A 16,442-nucleotide genomic window follows, 5' to 3' on the forward strand; every position below is an offset into this window, starting at 1 on the left:
AAGCAAATAAACGGCTCATTCAATTAATATTCAGTAATCAACGTTTGTTCAACACTGTGAAATGTATAAGGACCTTTTGTGTATTAGAGTACAATTTCAGATCTTTTTATTTTTTTTGCTTCAGCTGTATTTCACTGGTAGCAGATACACTGATAATTCAATCAATATAAAGTCATCACTATTTGTTTATCATATTTATTTGAACTCCAAATTTGTTTTTTTCTTATTCAGGCTTTCACCAGACCTCTCCTCCCTTCTCCTCATTTTCTACCTCTCCCCTTCTCTCCTCTTCTCTCCTCTTCTCTCCTCTTCTCCCCTCCCCATACCTCTCCTCTCCTCTCCTCTCCTCTCCTCTCCTCTGGCCCTCCTAGCCTGCCGGCATGTGTTTGCATGTTTATTCCTCACCATCACTCCGGCATCATTGACTTCGACTTAATTACGGCGAGAGACGCTGGAGTGATGGAGCCGATTGGAATGGAGTTCCGCATTTCCAGGTGACACTTCTCCGCTAGTGAGCGCTGCCAGCAGCAGCTGTGACAGTCTCTTTGTGCTGTATGTAGGCTACTCTACGTAGGGCCTCCGCTGTGAGATACTTATGGAACAAACCCCCCCTCTCTCAGGTCAACCATGTCACAAATAACATTGTTTTAGCTGGATAAGAACATTTTGGGACAAAGTAAATACAATGCATTCCGGATGAAATGCCATCATTTAAAAATACCCCCCCCTCCCTCTTCTCCTTGCATCCAGCCCCCAATAGTAGCAGTAGGAGTCCTTGACAGTGGGATAGCAATGATGAATCACCTATCCAGTTTATTTTCTTACTCCTCCATGTGTTGTGGTGCCTCTAAAACAGGGGGCCAAGGAATTGACTTGGCAAACTACGGATGCAAAARAATATACATCACTTTGAGGAATCTGGGCTTATCTCCAATTTACATGTTATTAGATTTGTGTTGTGCGAGGAGTGGCACTCGGACCAAGCMATGTCAAGGAGGGAGAAAAAGATATGCCGTATGTTAACAAGAGATTTTAAAAAATCCACTTGAAAACCTTTGAAATGTTTGATGGAGAGTCGCGGGGAAGGGAAAGCGAGAGGTGGGTGCAACAAAATACTGCCCCGGATTTAAATGTGACAGACATGCTTTGGCAATCTGTGGTCAATCTAGAGGAAAGTTTGGGAAATGTAGTCGCAATCTCTGGATAAATAATAGCTGTAATTGACCTTGGGAGTTTGAAAATGTGCCATATGTTTTCTGCTTCCTGTGTTTGAATCCGGAGCTCCCTCGGGAGCATTCAGCTGAGTCCTCACACGGAGGGAGGGAAAGAGGAGATAAATACAGAGAGAGAGAGAGAAGTAGATAAAAGGACTGATTTGGGGAAGGTAGACAGATACGAGTACGAAAGAGAAGGAGGGAGGGCGAGAGAACGAGAGATAAAATATGGAGAAAGAGACACTGAGCGAAAGAGAGAGAGAGCAAATCGAGGGAGAGAGAAACAGTCTCTCTCTGCAGCCTGTGCATTTGGCTGGGGCCAGAGCAGTCAGTGTGATATATTGACAGGTTAAGCCTGTGTCCTTGCAAACKGTGTGTTCCTCCCAGCAGGATAATGGAGCGCTAAAACCTGGAGGTTGTCAGCGGCACCTACACAGAGCAGGGCGTTGTGCTTTCAGCCAGGCACAATTAGATTTTATTTGACCTGCCAGCAGTGGCTGAGGAGGGAGGAAGTTGTCCTCTTTCAAATGGAGTGCCTGTGACTTCTTTGCCCGCTAGTAGAAGACGMCGCTACCGCAGACCGTAGCGGTAGTGATTAGATTGTTTTTTTCCTTCACCTTGTCAAAGAAACCCTAGCTCCGAAACTAATGTACATGAACCTTGCTTCGATCGATAAAGTGGATTTCATCTTTGGATATGTTGTGTTTTTGTGGAACATCGAAGGAAATAAAGACGCGCCGTGAAATACGCAACATAGATTCATTCGAATATGCCCAAACGTAGTCTTTCACCGTGTAGTCTTTCACCACTCCAAACACATGTGCACCCAAACACAAATGGAGCCATGCAGCGCCAAGCATGCACACATGCAGACATACAGTGAAACGTACACACACATTTAAAGCCCCAGAGCACTCAATAATGTGATTTCCCTGTGTTTTATCTATATTTCCRCACTATGAGGTTGGAATAATACTGTCAAATTGTGAAAATTATGATAATGACCGTTTAGTCGAAGAGCTGTTTGGAAATACGTTTTTAAATGTCAGCCTGTTGTGATGGGATGGAGTTTTAGCCTGCCTGGTGACAGTTAATAGACCAATAAGATAGAGAGTTCCAAATTGCTAGTTTTACATTTTCCCCTCCCTACTCAGAACACTTCCAGAGAGAAATTGCTCTTTGCTAAGAAACTATTTTGGATTATTTTGGACAATTTCAATTGAAAACAATCACAGTAAGGTAATTAATTGTTACCCAGATATGATTTGATATTAGAATACAAACGGCTACATTGGACCTTTTAACTAATTTCCTTTTCGGGACAGAGAAGAGGAGTAGGAGGAGGCAGAGGAGGAGGAAAACAAGTGTGCTCCATCCCTGCTGGGGGACAAAGTCAAGAGCCCCAGATGCTTTGGCACAGGTTACACAGGTAACATTTGGCTACCACTCTCTTATCACAGCGGGGGAAATCAAGCCCGGTGTTCTCCCTTCTTTCTCTCTCCTTCTCCCCTCCTTTCTACCTCTATCGCTAATGTTCCTTTAACTTAGAGATGAAATCGCTTGCTGCACAAACCCATTTATGTGGAGAGAGCGGAGAGCGAGAGGGAGAGAGAGAGAGAGAGAAGAGAGAGAGAGAGAGAGAGAGAGAGAGAGAGAGAGAAGAGAGAGAGAGAGAGAGAGAGTAGAAACAGAGATGCACTTTCTCCTTTATCTGTGATAAATATTCCTCCACAAGATTCATGTATTCACAGAAATGTCTACATTTATTCCAAATTTAAATTATTAAACCCCAGAGGAAAAAACAAAAAATACTCATGGGCGAAGGAGCAATGGCTCCTCTTGCAGCCAAAATATGTATTTGGCTGCCATAGCCTGAGAGACACTGAATAATAACATTGCATAGTAAGCAAGTAACTTACTTATTATTACTATTATTGTTATTACTGTTATTGTTATTACTATTATTATTGTTGTTTATCATTCAAGTAGTAATGGTATGGGTGGTAATGGTAATGATAGCAGTTTAATGATGGTGGTGGTGGTAGTAGTGGTAATGATGATAGTAGTTTGTAGTACGATGTAATGGTGAAGATGACCGTTATTTATAATTATAAGTTAGTTTATAGTTTCATTTTTTTATTACATTACATTCGATTATTGACTGTTACCATTTTTATTGTTCTATTTTTATTATTTAATTTTGTATTATTATTTACTGCCATTCTTATATTATTATTTGTCATTGTTTATAAATTTATTACATGTAATATTGTATACATTGTTGCTTTGGCAATATTGACCCAATGTTTTTCATGCCAATAAAGCAGCTTGAATTTGAGAGAGAGAGAGAGAGAGAGAGAGAGAGAGAGAGAGAGAGAGAGAGAGAGAGAGAGAGAGAGAGAGAGAGAGAGAGAGAGAGAGAGAGAGAGAGAGAGAGAGAGAGAGAGAGAGAGAGAGAGAGAGAGAAGAGAGAGAGGAGAGGAGGAGAGAGAGAGAGAGAGAAGAGAGCAAAAGCACGAGAGAGAGAGAGAGAGCACAGAGAGAGAGAGAGAGCACAGAGAACGAGAGAGAGCGAGAGCACGAGAGAGGACGAGAGCAGCAGAGAAGAAGCACGAGAGAGAGAGCAGAGAGAGAGAGAGAGCACGGAGAGAGCAGAGAGCAGCACAGAGAGAGAGAGAGCGAGAGCTGAGAGAGAGAGAGAGAGCGAGAGCACGAGCGAGGAGGCGAGAGCACGAGCGGAGAGAGGCGATGACAACGAGCCGACGAGAGAGAGAGCGAGAGAGAGAGACTGAGAGAGAGAGCGTGGGATAATCAGTGTGGCCAGTGGCACTTGTTTCCTAAACGCTCTCCTCCACAGGCATATAATTTGAATTTGGGACCTCAAAACACATTTACCATGACTTTTGGGAAAGTGACATCCTAATATTTTCTCATAAGATATCATTACATTTCAACTGCCCTTATGGGCTGCACTTTTCCAGTAGTAACCCATTCAGTGTGTCACTCTATCCCTCCCTGTTTCTCTCCCTCTCTCTCTCACCCCATTCCCGTGATCAGGAGTCCAATAGGGCGGCGCACAATTGGCCCAGCATCGTCCAGGTTGGGGTAGGCCGTCATTGTAAACAAGAATTTGTTCTTAACTGACTTGACGAGTTAAATAAAGGGTTAAATAAATAAAACAAATTAAAAAATCCCCATTCGCTCTCTCTCTCTCTATCTCGCTCTACCTATCTTTATCCCCTTCTCCCTCTCCCCCAACCAATTTGAAGTAATGACTCTTTTGATTTGACTTAATAGATTGAAACGTATTCTCAAGGCCACGGGTAGTGTCACACAGACGGAAAGTCTGCATGGAGGAAATATTCATAAATCCTTAAGCGTCTGAGGGGCTGTCAGGGGAGACAAGGGAGCAGTATTCATTCTGCTCAGAACAGATATAATACACTGATCCTGAGATCTCTCTTCAGAAACACACACATCAACCGCCTAACCAGAATGAATAATAACCTATATGATATTGTCTATATGCATGTTAATATAATGACATACAGTACCAGTCTAAAGTTTGSACCAACCTACTCATTCAAGGGTTTTTCCTTTATTTTCACTATTTTCTACATTGTAGAATAATAGTGAAGACATCAAAACTATGAAATAACACATATGGAGTCATGTAGTAACCAAGTAAGTGTTAAACATACCAAAATGTATTTTATATTTGAAATTCTTCAAAGTAGCCACCCTTTGCCTTGATGACAGATTTACACACTCTTGGCTCAACCAGCTTCATGAGGTGCGCCATGTTAAAATTAACAGGTGCGCCTTGTTAAAAGTTCATTTGTGGAATTACTTTCCTTCTTAATGTGTTTGAGCCGATCAGTTGTGTTGTGACAAGGTAGGGGTGTTATACAGAAGATAGCCCTATTTGGTAAAAGACCAAGTCCATATTATGGCAAGAACAGCACAARTAAGCAAAGAGAAACGACAGTCCATCATTACTTTAAGACACGAAGGTCAGTCAATGTGGAAAATTTCAAGAACTTTGAACGTTTCTTCGAGTGCAGTCGCAAAAACCATCAAGCACTATGATGAAACTGGCTCTCATGAGGACCGTCACAGAAAAGGAAGACCCATAGTTACCTCTGCTGCAGATGATAAGTTCATTAGAGTTACCAGCCTCAGATTGCAGACCAAATAAGTAACAGACACATCTCAACATCAGCTGTTCAGAGGAGACTGTGTGAACCAGGCCTTCATGGTCGAATTGCTGCAAAGAAACCACTAGTAAAGGACACCAATAAGAAGAGACTTGCTTGGGCCAAGAAACATGAGCAATGTCCTTGGTCTGATGAGTCCAAATTGGAGATTTTTGGTTCCAACTGCCGTGTCTTTGTGTGACGCAGAGTAGGTGAACGGATGATCTCCGCATGTGTGGTTCCCACYGTGAAGCATGGAGGAGGAGGTGTGATGGTGTGGGGGTGCATTGCTGGTGACACTGTATGYGATTTATTTAGAATTCAAGGCACACTTAACCAGCATGGCTACCACAGCATTCTGCAGCGATACGCCATCCCATCTGGTTTGTGCTTAGGGGGACAATCATTTGTTTTTCAACAGRACAATTACCCAACACACCTCCAGGCTGTGTAAGGGCTATTTGACCAATAAGAATAGTGATGGAGTGCTGCATCAGATGACCTGTCCTCCACAATCACCCGACCTCAACCCAGTTGAGATAGTTTGGGATGAGTTGGACCGCAGAGTGAAGGAAAAGCAGCCAACGAGCGCTCAGTATATGTGGGAACTCCTTCAAAATATTTTKAAATACTTAAACAGGGCTTGATTGAGCTTGGCTGGCGCAATGGCACCCAAATATTTTTGGGGGCAAAAATGGCAAACCCACCCATATGGCACTCTAGGCAGGCTGAAGCAATTGGTAAAAGCAGAATAGTATTTGAAGTTGAACCCAGGTCTGCAGAGCACACCTTTAAAAAAAGGAATTGTAAAATACATGTTTTACTTCTCTTTACAGTTGACAGAAGAGGGTTATGTGAACAGATTGACAATACAAGTTTCATTGCGTTGGATTTATTGGTCCCTGTATTTGATGTTGCATTTTGATAAAGGCCTTGCAAATCGAAACATCATCCTTTTACTGTACTATGTACTATGAGATTGTGCCACATGAAAAAATATAATGTACTTACCAATGGCACCTCCATAAAACATATGGAGTTGTTTTAAGATACCATGGCTCATTTAGATATTTGATTTTGAATTTTAGGACCTCCATAGGTATCACCAAAAACTATAAAAAACTATATTTGATAAGACATTGAATTTGGCCTTTGCTACTATGGCCCATAGAATAACACATTCATAAATGTCAAAACAGATAGTCAAAAAATAAATCATAAGGAATAAGATTTTGACACATTCCTTATGATATATTTTTTGAATRTATTATTCTATGGGGATATAAGAAAGCTCAGGAAATATTTTAGTTTTTTTGGACACATATTTAATCCCTTTTTTGTTGGCACAAAATTACCTCCATACTTCCATTCATTTTTTTAACCGGTACCGGGTTACCTTCAGACTTGTCCCGTGGTGCTTGTGGAGGTCGTAGAGCAAAACAGTGAACACCATAATTTTTCCATAGAGGTGGATGCTACAGACAATTTTGTGAGAAGACTGATTTTCGGGATGTCTCTTGGTCTGACATTCAGATAGTATTCAGACCCCTTTACTTTTTCCACATTTTGTTATGTTACAGCCTCATTCTAATTCAGTTGATTGGACATGATTTGGAAGGGCACACACCTGTCCATATAAGGTCCCACAGTTGACAGTGCATGTCAGAGCAAAAACCAAGCCATGAGGTCGATTGTTTATAGAGCTCCGAGACWGGATTGTGTYGAGGCMCAGATCTGGGGAAGGGTAAAAAAAAATGTCTGCAGCATTGAAGGTCCCCAAGAACACAGTGGCATCCATCATTCTTAAATGGAATGATGCCCGGCCAAACTGAGCAATCGGGGGATAAGGGCCTTGGTCAGGGAGGTGACCAARAACCCGACATTCTGTCAGAGCTCCAGAGTTCCTTTGTGGAGATGGGTGAACCTTCCAGAAGGACAACCATCTCTACAGCACTCCACTAATCAGGCCGTTATGGTATAGTGCCCAGACGAAAGTCACTCCACAGTAAAAGGCACATGAAAGCCCGCTTGGAGTTTGCCAAAAGACACCTAAAGACTCTCAGACCATGAGAAACAAGATTCTCTGGTCTGATGAAACCAAGATTGAACTTTCTGGCCTGAATGCCAAGTGTCATGTCTGAATGAAACCTGGCACCATCCCTACGATGAAGCATGGTGGTGTGCAGCATCATGCTGTGGGTATGTTTTTTCAGCGGCAGGGACTGAGAGACTAGTCAGGATCGAGGGAAAGATGAACGAAGCAAAGTACAGGGGGATCCTTGATGAAAACTTGCTCCAGAGCGGTCAGGACCTCAGACTGGGGSGAAGGTTCAGTGACCCTAAGCACACAGATTGGTCATATAGTGCATCTTTCCAATTCTGTGCACTTTATTGTCATATTATTTCATAGTTACATAGACAAATGTAATTCATATTTAACTATGGTTTTCCTTGTGTGTCAATGGGCCGGAASTTGGAAGACAAACACATTTGAAATGGTTCTGGGKAAAGTGGGCAAGGCTACATAAGGTKAAAAGCACCATTTCYTCTGRCAGTATAAAAGCACAAAGTATTCAAACATTTGCTCAAACTCTGCTTCCAATAGATTTAGATGACAGTTTGAGCTATGTAAGACACTACCTACTAAAGTCAGCGCCTTGCCCTAAATGTCCTGATATTTCCTGTCCGCAGACCTGTTCTGGCGGCAGTTGTACTTTACCTACAGTATGACTGATGGAATGCAGCATAGGCACTATCACTTAGATAATTCAACAGCTGATCAAACATGAGATGATGTCAGGGGAAGCTGAAATACAGTGCAGAACACCAAATCCTGAAGAACATCAGAGAGGAACGAAAACAAAAGTTATAGTTTTTTCCCTAAGTGTATTTTAGTGGTTATGAGTAGTAGTGCAGCGGTATGTTTGCCTAATACCAAAATGGTATGAAGTAAGGTGGTTCYAATAGGACTCAAATGCTCTAACTAGTGTTTGATAAAAGGTAAGGTTGTTTTTTTATATGCCTCGTACTACTTTTCTGAGTTTCTTGAGGCTGGTTCAGAAATGCAACCTCGACAATTTCGACCTAAACACTTCACCGACATWGACGGGTTTTTCAATTCACATAGAGTATCATTAAAACTCAGCTATCTCCCCTGTCAGTGACTTCTCTTCGTCTCCCTATTTTCCTTACTTTCGCCCGATCCACTGAGTTGCTCTGCTCTGCATCAGTCTTCTTTTTATAACCTAGTGTCCTTGGTGTTGTCCAAAGATGCTCACTACCTATCTACCTATCATTAGCCATCACAAGCCCCGGAATGTGACTTGGCAGGCGACAATGCTTTGTGATCAAACAACTTGTCAGTGCATATGCCCAAGCAAAATCATTATTTGATAGAGGATCAATCAAAATTTCCCCGGCCCCCCTGTGTGAGGGAAGAGAGACAGGGAGTGCTGATTGTTCAGAGAGGGGACTACTGCTTCAGGTCAGGGGGTGTGGGGTAGATGGGAGTGGGGAGGGCAGTTCATTTGGATATTTGTTCCACCCCCCCTACCTTTCTCATGAATGTTCCATTGCGTGACACCCTCTTCCATCCGCTAATCACATTTCATAGAAGAAAAAGAAGAGCAGGGTGACGCTTTTAAGGAACGTTGGGGGAAAGAAAGAGGCAGAGGGTTTCTTTTTAATCTTTAAAATGCCTCAAAAGTGACAGAATACGCTCTGGCTGCCAAGATGCGGGCGCCAACGTGAGGCTCAGATGGGGAGATAAATATGCTGTGGTCAGCTCCTAGTGTAGCCAGGAGAGCGGCGGAGGCAAATTTAATAATGCATTATCATTCGCTGGCCAAGGTGAAATCTGCCTGTCCATCAGGAACACACAGCAGCAGGCCTCTGTTTCATGTTACCGTTTGCTGGGGGAATGGACAAGTGCCTTAGTGAGGTGTGAGAGGGATGCACTGTAAGGCACAAGGAGTAAGACATTGTTGCTATGCTTGCTATTCTACTCCAGACTGTCAGAAAAGAGAGAGAGAAAAAAAGCACTTTGAGACAACTGCCGATGTAAAAAAAAATGGGTTGATATGTACATCGGATTGAATATGAGTAATTGAATATCAAAGCACTCATCGTATTGGATTAGGCCGAGGCACATTAGCCATACAGTGGTAGGGGTTAGGGGTTATTTTCAATAAAAACAGAATGATGACAAAAGTATAACCAGGCACTTGGTCCCCCCTCACACTTTACATATCAGAGCATCTGCTATTATGCATATTAYAATATAGCCAGCCCATATTGTACCTGCGTGCCCTTGGACAGAAGCAGAAAACAATTAGTAGAATTATGTCCAATTCTGGAAATTTGCGATTCAAAATAACAACACACACCGCTTCTACAGCTGTTACAGTCAGATAAGGTTGACCCTGAATATGAATTACTGTATTTTGCCTCACCTTTTCTAAATAGCCATTCTGTGAGGTTGTTTGTCTCATTTCATGTTTACATGTAAATAGTAATTAGGCGATGCTACATTACCAACATGCCAAGCACCACATACTCAGCCAAGGTAAACACCAGCATTTGTGTCCCAAATGGCATCATAATCCCTATATACTACAATACTTTTGATCAGGACCCATAGGATTATTCTCTAAAGTAGTGCATTACAGAGAAAAGGGTGCCATTTGGAATACATTCTAGCTTTCAGCAGCCTTAGTTGTTAGCGACTTCACTAACAGTGCATCATGTTTACAGACTAGCCACGCCACGAATGCTATGTGTGTGCTTTTCCTTGGTAAAGCCTATAAAACATGGAAACGGCCTCTTGGAGGCAGGAGTTATTCAGAACAGTGCCTCTTATCACACTGCAGTCTGGTAGCTAGCTGACTTGAGGACATTGCGAATCAAACCTTCACATTTTCACTCTACGGATATTACACTGCCGTACATGGCTTTTATAACCTTTCACTGGGAAACTAAATCATTCATAATAAAGAGAGAGACAGAGAGACAGAGAGAATAGGGGGTGGAGGGACACTTCTTGACGACTAATTCTCTCTCTTTCTCCTCTCTCTTTCTCCTCCCTCTCTTTTCGACGGGTGTTTTTGAAAGGCGGTATTCCAGTCACCTTGACTTTGCCGYGCGGCCGTCTCTTACAGAGTCTGTTGCTTATCCCGCCTGACCCGGGCCTGTCAATTAGATGTTTAAAAATTAATCTCTTTAACTGGAAACACCACGCCACGGCTTTCTTCCATCTGCAAATTAAGTGGTATTAATTCGAGCGGCGGCGGCGGCAAAGCCCAATAAGCCCAAAATGTTATCAAAACAGATTTCCACACGTTTAACACGTCCCGCCCTTAAGTCTTTTTATAACTGTGAAACCAGGACCAGCTAATGGATTTGTATTCATTTTTCAAGCCCCTTTTTAGGCTTGTAGCAATTGCAGAGAGAGTCGGAGCTCTTCTCTCTCTAACCCGCTAACTCTCTAAGCTGGGCCTTTTAAGAGTTTACTAAACATTTGGCTTCCCTATTTCCGCTTAGTTCTTTTGTCTTCCTTTGAGATCGACTCAGTATATTCAGTCTGGATTAGCGCCAGCTAATGTCGTTAGTCGGCAGAACACAACACAACAGAAGAGAAGAGAATAGCTTTGGATACTCCCTGTAGGATTGCAATGCCATGCAATGACACCAATGTGTCTGCCCGACTGTCTTACTGGACACAAACACTATAACTGTAGCTCTGATTTAGCACAGCAAACTACTTGGCAAATGCTTGTTTCAAAGATGCCAATTATGTGTGATTTAGGTTATGTTTAAACGCTAAATGTACAGTAATTGGTGTGTGTGTGCGTGTGTGYGCGTATGTGAGTGTGCACGCAAGCACGTATTGCTGTTTGTGTTTTAGTTTTATGAGCAGGCTTCTCCGGCCTGGATCTGAATGAAGATTCAAAGAAGTTGTGTGACAGTGAATGAGGGTTAAAGGGGTAACGAGAGGCGAGATGTAATGCTGCATTAAAACGATCAGCACACTTTAGTCAATTTCAGTGACAAGTAGGCTACAGTTTCTTTTATTACTTTTTASTACCATATAGGACATGTGTGGAAAATCTGATTGTTTCTACAAAATTATACTTATCCAATGGAATCAGGATGCACTCTGTGTGAACAGATACACCAGGATGGTCCATTTATCCAAGGTGGGATATTATCAGTCCATCTCACAGTGTGTCAACAAGGACACATAACATTTACACAGGAAGTGAGAATATATCCCACTACAGTCAAACCCTTCCCCTTTTAGAATATGGTTTACGGAATCATTTTACAGATTGGTTGCTTTCCAAGTCTCCTTGTGTCATACGAGACCCGTCAGTCATTCTAGCCGCTACAGTTGTGTGAAGTCATGACTAGACTATAGTTCCAGACCCGGGTGGAAATAGTATTTGTTCTCTTTCAGATGCGTCAAGCGTTAGATTGGTGTTTGGCGTGACAGATGGGCAGGTTTACTACTTTTGAGAGTATTCCATTGGTTCCATTGCACCACATTTCCAGTTCCAACATAGCATAACCACTGTAAGTGAATAGAAACATCTAGCGCATTTTCACACATAACATTTTTACTGGTAAGATTAAACGTCTGGTGCCCTAGATTTCGTTGTTCTCCAGCTACCTCTCTCTCGAGATGTTTGGCTAATCAATATATCTGTTTGTGCTCTTCATCTGCCATATGGTTTCTACAGCAACACCGGAGTGTTGTGCATATTGCTTCTGTTTAAAAAGGCTTCTCCCCCAGTAAATCAAATCATGTTCAATGTGTGATATCTAAAATGAGTTTACAACCAAAGGCTTCCGTGTCTTTTATTCTGCCTTGTTTGTCAACTACCTGCTGTTTCACGAGACGCGGGCTTGTCGAAAGTGATCACCACAGACTTCCCTTTGTGAAGCGATTCAATTAGCTTGATGTGAGATACATAGCTGGCCTTTGTACTTTTGCCGTTTCAAATTTTTTTATGAAACATCATCATATATCATCAAATCCTATTTGCAACCGATCGTTACTTGCCAACAATAATTGTGTATAAAAAGTTGAAAAGACTCCCGAAAGCTATACCATCTGGTTGTGAGCTAGAATGAGGATGGACTGGACTTGAAGTAATAAAGCGGTTTCAACCACAACAAATGGTCTTTGTCCTTTGTCATCAAAGAGGATGTGGAAAAGAGCGGAGAGAGAGTTTCTGCCAGTGCAGTATCTGTGTAGTTTGACTGTCTTCGATAGCAGATACTTACTGTTGAGAGATCTTCATAGCGACAAATGACTGGTTGCATTACAGTGGCAGTAACGGTGTACTTTGTCTTCGATAGCCCGATACGAGCAGATATTATTAACCCTCATATATGGAGGCAGAGGCACTGCATCCTACAGTCCCCTGTGAGTATAATGCATGAGATTAATTCAATTCTCGACCAAGACCATAAAGATCAAACAAGTGGAGAAATATCATTAAACCATTGGAATGTTATCTCATTTGTCTAAACAAACTGATCCGATGAACAATCCTAATTAAAAAGCTTGCCATAAACAAAGCAGCAAATCGCAGACCACCTCCTCTCCATCCCTCCCTCCCGCCCTCCTCTTCCCTCGCTCTTTAACAATGGAACACATTTATATTATTCATCTAATGCATCATGTATCATATCATTACAGTTCAATATATCGATCATTCATTCTATTTCCTTCACTTAAAGCTTTTATTGGGATGACTTTAGTTATTAGTTGGGATCTAATGTATTGGTTACCAGCGCCGGATCTGCCGACCGACTACAATCTCTCTTATCTCACCGCATAAAGCTGTGTGTGTTATTCAAATTGCCTCATTTATTATGATAGCTTCCTCATGTAAATTGTGCTGACTGCTCGCCCTTGCACACTCCTCATTAGACTAATGAAAACCTTCAAACAAAAAAACTAAACAACCTGCCAAATAAAGGTCCAGGGTTATTATGAAAATTACAACTGTGGGAGCCGCGCGAAGCTCTCTTCATTAATTCATGCTCAGCAAATTGGTAACTAATTTAGTTGCACTCCTCTGCATTAATGGGTTATTTTATAAAAATGTTTTTCTGCAGATCCGAGACCTCTGGTACAACCGCGCTGGAGAGCCCGGAATCCTAATCAACACTGGTGACATATTAGGAATGTACAATCTCAATAATAATGTGGTCGTGTTTGTTTGCGTGTGTGTTACATGAATGGATTGTCTGGTTTTCCCCCCCCCCCCCTTCTCTCTCGCTCTATCACATATCATAGGACATCACAGTCTGAATTGTCAACAAACTGTAATGTGTGTATGGTAGAACAGCATGGTGTTAATAGGCTGAAGTTTAGGTGTTATGTCTCTGTTTATGGCAACGACTGGTTGAGGTGAGCACTGAGCAGAGTAGTACAGAGAATGCAGATGGGGTAGAAGAAGATCATGTTGGTTTTATTCAATGGTTATTACACTATGTCCCCCGATGGTCGCAGCTCTGCACACTGTAACACAAACATGTAGACACACACACACACACAAACAACCCCCCTGCCGACACACACACACACACACAAACCCCCCTGCCGACACACCACACTCAAACATATAGACACACGCGCACACACACACAACACACACACACACAGCGTGAGTTTGACCTATGAATTCAGAAGCATGATCACCTAATTATTACTATTTGCTACTTCATATTGTGAGTGGAAGGACTAGAGCTGATCTCCACTTTGGGCTAATTGTTAGCCGCTAACAAAGGGAACACACAGCCCAATGATTTCCACTGTGGTTTTGTTGTCATTATCAACCTCCCACCTCCACCCCACCCCACCCCACCCCACCGCAACACCACACAAACCCAACCCCAGCACAGCTCTAAACCATCATATTATTTGCATCATTTTATGTTTAACTCAGCACTTATCCATTGGTATCTGCTTCAACCACAAAGACCAGTGAGGTTTTCCAATGACTCGCAAAGAAGGGCACCAATTGGTAGATTGGTAATAAAAAAGTAGACATTGATTATCCCTTTGAGCTTGGTGAAATTATTAATTACACTTTGGATAGTGTATCAATACACCCAGCCAATACAAAGATATAGGAGTCCTTCCTAACTCAGTTGCCAGAGAGGAAGGAAACAGCTCAGGGATTTCACAATGAGGCCAATGGCGACTTTAAAACAGTTACAGCGTTTAATGGCTGTGATAGGGGGAAACTGAAGATGCATCAACAACATTGTAGTTACTCCACAATACTAACCTAATTGACAGAGGTAATACTTGCAAAGAACGTGGCCAAGCTATGAACTTTTTGACCTGAATACAACGTGTTATGTTTGGGGMCAATACAATACAACACATTACTGAGTACCATTCTCCATATTTTCAAGAATAGTGGTGGCTGTATCATGTTATGGGTATGCTTGTAATAATTAAGGACTGGAGAGTTAATTAGGATTTTTTTTWAATCAGAATGGAGCTTAGCACAGGAAAAATCTGAGAGGACAACCTGGCTCAAACTGCTTTCCTCCAGACACTTGGAGATTAATTCACCTTTCAACARGACAATAACCTAAAACACAAGGCCACATCTATACTGGAGTTGCTTACCAAGAAGACAGTGAATGTTCCTGAGTGGCAAATCTGCATGCACATCTATGGCAAGACTTTAAAATGGATGTCTAGCAATGCTCAACAACTGATTTGACAAAGCTTGAAGAATTCTGAAAAGAGTAATGGGAAAATATTGTACAGTCCAGGTGTGCAAAGCTCTTACAGACTTACCCAGAAATACTCACAGCTGAAATCGCTGCCAAAGGTGATTCTAACACTTATTAACGCATGGGTGTGAATACTTATGTAAATTAGATAGTTCTGTATTTCATTTTAAATACAGTACATTTGCTAAAATGTCTAAAAACATGTGTTCACTTTGTCATTATGGGGTATTGCATGTAGACGGGTGATATATATTTAATCCATTTTGAATTCAGGCCCTAACACAACAAAATGTGGAATAAGTCAAGGGGTATGAATACTTTCTGAAGGCACTCTGTATGTATGAAAATAGGACACATAACCTTGTCAACGTGCATATGTGTTTTTCAATAGGACACGTCTTACCTTTGTGAACGTGCATCCTCTTTGMTTCGTGACTCATGTCGTGGGCCAGGTCGCCTTCTTTAGGCCCAGGCAGAATGCTAGGGGAGAGGCCCAGCAGAGCTTGGTTCATTTGGTTCATAGAAAGACCATTCTGATGTATGGCTGGAGAGGAGAGAGAGAGTAGTACAGGTGAGCTAGAAGATGTCTTTGTCTGTTCGAGTTGACCTGTATATGCCCTGTTTTTCGAAATGAACTTCTAACTATCACATTTTGAACACGTGGATGACTCAGAACAAGTGTTTTTCAATTCTGGTACTAAGGACCCCTAGTGTACGAGGATTTGTTCCATCCCAGCACTAATATACCTGATTAAACTGATCAAGTGTACTAATCATCAAATGAATCATCGAGCACTTGATTTGTTGAATCAGGTGTGTTACTGCTGTTGGGATGAAACAAAAACCTACACACCCAGTGAGTAACTAGGACAAGGATTGAAGAGCACTACAAAATCCCAAATCAATCAATTTATCGGTTCAGTACAACAAAAACAACAATATCAAAATTGGGTTAGTGGGTTAGCGGGGTCGGTTTGTTTACTTGCGGAACTGAACACGCAGTTAGCCAGTCTGACTCGTTGCATGGGGAGGGAATAGGGGGACGTACGTATCCTGTCTGAGGAGCTCTCTGTGTGGGCCGGTGAGCTGGAGACACTGCTGCTGCGGTGGGACGACGGGTGGCTGCCGGGCCTCCTGCCGTCCTCTAAGGAAGGGGTGGGGGAAGGACTGTCTGGGACACGCTCCTGTCAATGACAGAGGGACATCAGTGACAACTAAGGTCCATGAAAGTAGATGCTATGTAATCAATGTACATTTCCGTAGGGCTTTC

General features: G+C 42.2%; 1 protein-coding gene across 1 annotated transcript in view; it reads right to left on the reverse strand.

Moving 5' to 3' along the window:
• LOC111973053 (dachshund homolog 1-like) overlaps positions 1–16,442 on the reverse strand; it is a 270,959-nt gene that overhangs the window by 33,105 nt on the left and 221,412 nt on the right. Inside the window, 2 exon segments of the mRNA XM_070446570.1 lie at positions 15,576–15,716; positions 16,221–16,356. Of these exon segments, the coding sequence (XP_070302671.1) occupies positions 15,576–15,716; positions 16,221–16,356 (277 nt within the window).

The sequence above is a fragment of the Salvelinus sp. IW2-2015 genome, linkage group LG2 (assembly GCF_002910315.2).
Source record: "Salvelinus sp. IW2-2015 linkage group LG2, ASM291031v2, whole genome shotgun sequence".
In the NCBI taxonomy this organism is placed as follows: domain Eukaryota; kingdom Metazoa; phylum Chordata; class Actinopteri; order Salmoniformes; family Salmonidae; genus Salvelinus; species Salvelinus sp. IW2-2015.